This window comes from Arachis duranensis, chromosome 3 (genome assembly GCF_000817695.3).
Source record: "Arachis duranensis cultivar V14167 chromosome 3, aradu.V14167.gnm2.J7QH, whole genome shotgun sequence".
NCBI lineage: Eukaryota > Viridiplantae > Streptophyta > Magnoliopsida > Fabales > Fabaceae > Arachis > Arachis duranensis.
Genome location: NC_029774.3, coordinates 50,187,008 through 50,193,091, shown reverse-complemented (window position 1 = coordinate 50,193,091; position 6,084 = coordinate 50,187,008). Strand labels below are relative to the sequence as shown.

Sequence of the window (6,084 nt, the reverse complement as noted above, 5' to 3'; positions counted from 1 at the left end):
CAAGAATCAATTTTATGATTTTTCAGATCATCAGTAACATTTCTCTTTTTCATCATTCTTTCAAGAGCCAACAATTTTAACATTCATAAACAACAAGATAAAAAATATGCACTATTCAAGCATTCATTCAGAAAACAAAAGGTATTGTCACCACATCAATATAATTAAACTAATTTCTAGGATGAATTCGAAACTCATGTACTTCTTGTTCTTTTGTATTAAAAGCATTTTTCATTTAAGAAAGGTGAAGGATTCATGGAATTATTCATAGCCTTAAGACATAGTTACTAAATACTAATGATCATGTAGTAAAGACACAAACATAGACAAACATGAAGCTTAAAAACTGAAAACAGAGAGATAAGAACAAGGAAGTTAAGGAATGAGTCTACCTTAGTGATGGTGGCGCCTTCTCCTTGAAGGACCAATGGTGTTCTTGAGCTCCTCTATGTCTCTTCCTTGCCTTTGTTGCTCCTCCCTCAAGGAAGTTAAGGACCAACTTTTTAATAAAAGTAAGCTTTTAAAAATATTTATATATTTTGCGAATATATCCGAGATTCGATCCAATTCGACAATTTTAATACAGATTAGATTGAGATTTTAACCATATCAGATCCTATTCGATCTGCGTTTCCTCCTATATATACACTAAAAAAGGATGATGATTTGCTTTGTTGGGAAGTTTGGGAATATATGTTTTGTTCCTCTTTCACAAGGGAAACGTAATGATTTCTTCCCCCTTTTTTTGGGAGAGAATGTTTCTCTAGTTTCTTTTGTTCTTTCCATGATGAATCTTAGCTATCTCTTTCGGTGCCTTCTTTATATCTATATTGAGCCATTTTTTTTTCTAAAATTCAGTAATTTTGTCAATATTCAACCTTTGTTGGTAAACAAAATTACTTAAAGTGAGGGGCCAGCACAAAATATTTTTATTTTTCATAATATTCAAAGTGTATTAATATAATTTTTAACTATTATAATAAGAGAGAGTCTAAGAGCCAGTATTTTTATTAAAATTTGATCAACATTTAACAAATAAAAAAAGTGAATAATTTTATATCATTAGATAAAATTTTATGCCATTAAAAATACCAATGATAACTATTTGATGACTACAAATTACAAAATTAAAATGAAAGCTTAGCTTGTAATAAATCCTTAAAAATAAGAAGGCCGCTTATACAAGTATCTGAACGTTCCACTATGTCCAGTTCATCACCTAAGAAAACTTGCACAAAAATGACTAATATAAACATAAGTTGAAGCCTAATTGCTGATAGGGATGCATTTAGGTTGCAGTCTTTAACGACAGTTGCAGCCACATTGCCACAAAATTGCAATTACAATGTCTTGCACAATTGCATTGCAGTCACATCAGTTGTAAATTTCGCATTTTTCTGCAATCAGAATAATTCGAAGTGAACCAGAACCACAACCACAGCTTTAAAAGGCTATACTCACATACAGATTCATACCACGCATAAGATACAGAGATCCCATTATGGCATCGACGCACAAGAAGTCAACAAGCATGCAAAAAGGCCTCATATTTGGTAATCTATATCTGTGACATTCCATGATACGGCATGCTTAACTAGCTGCCCTTGTTCATTGTACTGATCAAAGTTCTCACAAGGGGCAGGGAAGATAGTCCCTATTACTTGACCACGGACAAAGGCACACTGGAAGATATGTTTCTTCTTCTTCACCCTCTTCGAAATTAATCCGACAAACATGTCCTTAAAAGTCACATTTCTAACAGGAATGTCCTGGCTGCCTTGAATCCGTACCGGCACTCGAACTGCCTGGCCCCGGACGCCCGTGAAGCTTATGTCCTCGAGAAGAGGAAGCGCTTTCGGGTCGTATCCGGCGTCAGGGTGTTGGTTGTAGTCTGTTTTGACGACAATTCCAACTCTGCAATTCTCAAAGGTCAGATTCTTGTAAGATATTTGGCGCACGAAGCCGCCTCTTCCCGGCGCTGTCTTGATCCGAATAGCACGCCTGGATTTCCATACAAGGATGTTCTCCACCGTCACGTTCGATACACCGCCGGACATTTCGCTGCCTATTGAGATGCCGGCACTGTCGCATTTTGTACAAACCACAGTTAAGTTAGTTGATGCTGAAGAAAGATGGATGAGTTAGGGAGTTACCTAACATTAGATCGAACAACAAGGTTTCGGATTACTATATTCTTTGAAGGCTTTCCATAAGCAATTCCATACTGATCCCACCCACTTTTTATGGCAATTGCATCATCTCCCACGCTTATGTAACAGTTCTCTATCAACATATCTTCACATGAATCTGTTCTATCATACAAACCAATGTTTAATTTATTGTGAATAATAATTTTCAATATAAAAAAAACACAAGGACAGATAGTATAATATCAATCTAAAATTTAGGAATCCACAGCCCACATGGCTCATTCCGGAAATATAATATCAATTCCTACCTGCGTACCTAGTTTCAAATTCCCCGTCTTGCTTAACAAAATATTGGCTTTCTAGTAACTATAACCAATTTTTTTTAGCCAACCTAAATCAATTTTTTTTAAATTATTTTATTTATATTAAATTCTAGACTCTAAATTATAAATCATTAACGCTACACTTTAAATTACAAATTATGAACTCTAAAAATAGCTAATATTGACTAGCTAAAAGTTAATTCTATGTATTCATAGAAGAAGATACTTTCCAGGATCAATGCCATCAGTATTTGGTGCACGATACACAGGAGCCAAAATTGTAAGGTTTTTGATTGTAACATTCTTGCAATCGTATGGATGAAGTGTCCAAAAAGGAGAGTCACGCAAAGTAATGTTAGTTATAAGAATGTCACTAGACCATAAGATCTGAACCAGTGGACCCCTTGTATGGTTCAGAACCTTCTGCAGATATTTTGTCCACCATGTTTGTCCCTGTCCATTTATGGTACCATTATGCCCTGTAAAAACCATATAAATTTTGATAAATTAATTAAATATATTTAATACTATGCTACTATGTATTCTCCTTAGCCTGATCATGGCTGTTCCTAACTAATTTGGAACAAATTGGTAATGTTGAGTTTATTTACCCTTTTTTTTTGTCATGGTTGAGTTTAATTACCCGAGAACCGTGTTTGATTATCCTATTGCTGATAAACAGATCCAAAGGACTTCCGGTCTATCAAAGAATTTTCGCTAACAGTCTTATTTTGGAATTTGTTTTAGTGAAAAATTTGGAATTCCTTTTGTAAAGAGTAAAACTGGATGAAGAATAGGAACGGAATTCATGTGAAATAGTGCGGTAACAATTATTTTCACTAAATTTTAAAAAATTCTTTATAGTATATAATAATAATAATATTTATTTATCCTCGCTATGTTATTAAACTTGTTTCATTATATTAGATTATTATAAAAATAATTTTATCGTCATGTTATATATATTTCGTTTTGAAAAAATCTAGAAAATCAGTATTTTTATTAAAATTTGGCCAGCACTTAACCATAAAAAAAAATGAGTAATTTTATATAACTAGATGTCATCTCACACCATTAAAAATACCGATGATGACTAATTAATAACTACACATCATAAATTCTGCTGCTCTTAACACTCCTCTCCTGTTTTTACTGTCAAAATTTTTTAAATTTGTCATTGTCAATAAATTTATAAAGAATATGTGCATTACACCTCCTAAAGGTAATCACATATTCACATTATATCATAATAATATTACGAAAATTTTACAGATAGTAATCTGAATTACCAGTTAATTATCTTATTAAGTAATGGGTCAAGCATGTCAACATTTTTATGCAGAGGAGAATGGAATGGAGAAAGATTCTGACCTGTTATGACAACATCAGTAAGATTTTGGCCATGGATCAAGCTGGTGTAACGAGGGCCAGGATGCTCCCTTCCATATCCATATGAAGGCAATGCAGGCACCAGTGGCCAGTACTTTTCATCCTATAAAAATGGTAAGCTAAATTTCTTGATCATGGGAAGGTTGAAGAGTGAAAGGTTACTTAAATGATTTGTCAATTACAAAGGTAGAATTATGAGATATAAGAGATCAATAACAATATGTAGCATAATTCATAATCAAATAAATGACCAATTTGAATCATAGTAAAATGTTTTGAGCTTAAAAAATAGGAGGCGGGGTTATTTGAAATATATGAAATTGGATTTCAATAAAAAAATAAGATCAAGGATGAAACAAAGAGCTTAAGAATTGGAGTGGGGTTATATTAAGAAAATGAAAAGTAATGGCAAAAGTGTATTTATTTATCTTATATCATACGTTAAAAATAGACGTGATGACAGCATATATTTAGTGATAATTAAAATGTAAATTGAACTATATGAGATATAAATTACAAAGTGACTCAATTTTTTTTTAAAAGTAGTTATTTCCCAAAATAAAAATAAAAATAAAAAAGACTAATTTTTATATGAATCATGTTATATGAATATAAAAAATAATCAATAATTAAGTACCATATAAAAATACATATTTGATTATGCTATTATAAATTCTATAATATAGTTTATTATTCCATTTTAAACGTTTGATTATGGCAACCAATTTAGTTAGTAATATCGTGTTTATAAAATATTTAGTAAACTAAATACAAGTCACTTTAGCATGTGTAATTAACCTCCACTTCATTGCTTTAACTCTTACTTTTTATCCTTAAAATCATGTTTGGTATACACAAACACCTAAATTTCTAGTGTAACAAATCAATACAAATTCACAAGCGAAACAACAAAGAAACTAAAATAAATATTACTTTATAGTCAATATTAGTTTAAAATCCAAACAACAAAGTTTTTGTCCCATTAAGATACATATAGTGTCAAGAATTCAAACTAAAATAAGCACGAGAAGGAATTAGATCTGTTAGATTGTTCAATTAAATATATATATTCAATCAGCTATATCAAATTTAATGATTCATAATATCATCTTTACACGAAGAAGATGATTTGATGGAAGTAACCAGCAAGAAATTAATAAGAAGGAAAAAGGAACCTGAACTCCAAGAATGACAGCATCTTGATGAAGAAAAAGAGTGATATGACTGGTGAGATTAAAAGGTGCAGTGAGCCACCTACCAGGGGGCACATTCAGCTGCCCACCACCCTTCTCTCCCAACTTAGAAATCTCTGAAACCGCCCTCTCAAACGCCTTAGTGTTCATGGTAACGCCGTCGCCAACGCCACCGAAATCCACTAAGCTGAAGCCCACGGGCCTCAGCTTAGGATACAACAATGAACTTTCACTCTTCTTAAGAGACTCACCGCCACCGTGCATCACCACCAACCCACTAACGGCATCCCTCTGCCACAGGAAGGCGGAGGTGAACGCCGCCAGCCATAGGAGTGTAAAGAGGGTCTTGTGTGAGGATATGATTGCTTGGAACCAACGCTTCAAGTCCAAGACGGCTTGGGTTTCGAAAAAATCATGTTTTGTTGTTGATGTTGGTGTTGTGTTTTCTTCCACCATCGTTCAAAACACAAGCGCAACGAAAAATAGAAGCAAATTAAATAACCAATGTATAAGAATTAATAACAACGTAACCACTACCCTTTTAGCAAAAGAAGTGGTACGGATGTATATATGTGGGGTGGTTTAAGAACGTGGAGTTATCAGTTCTTACGTGGGGGCTTTTGGATTTTGGAGGGAACTGATGATAAGTTTTGTTTTTTTTTTCCTCTTTTTGTTCTTTTTTTTTTTTATTTTTCTTTCAATGCGGATGGAGAAAGGTAGTGGTCAAAGTTGGGTGATGATAATAGAGTTGGAGTGTATTATAAGGGAGGAACAGCGTACACTTTGATGGGAACTGAATCTGAAAGGTGTTTAATTTCCTGCGGACAATGATGGAGCAACTAATAGCTTTGGGGTTTGGAAAATTTGATCAAGGCTAGGCTTAGATATTAGTTTGCTTAATTTGGTGATAATCATGTTCGTGTTCCAAATATTGTACCATGTTTGATGTTGGTAGGTGAACTATATTATATATACAAATAGTTAACTTTGTAGTTAACCTAAATAAAAAAATTAAATTAAGTTTTTTCT

General features: G+C 33.1%; 1 protein-coding gene across 1 annotated transcript; it reads right to left on the bottom strand.

Annotated features, from left to right (window-relative positions):
• Positions 1-1,091: 1,091 nt before the first annotated feature.
• Positions 1,092-5,734, bottom strand: LOC107479176 (probable polygalacturonase). Its single transcript, XM_052258642.1, has 5 exons — positions 5,038-5,734; positions 3,845-3,965; positions 2,705-2,952; positions 2,154-2,308; positions 1,092-2,082 (listed from the first exon to the last, which is right to left on the bottom strand). Exons 1-5 carry the CDS (start codon positions 5,509-5,511, stop codon positions 1,545-1,547), a joined length of 1,536 nt encoding a protein of 511 aa, XP_052114602.1. The 5' UTR covers positions 5,512-5,734; the 3' UTR covers positions 1,092-1,544.
• Positions 5,735-6,084: the final 350 nt, after the last annotated feature.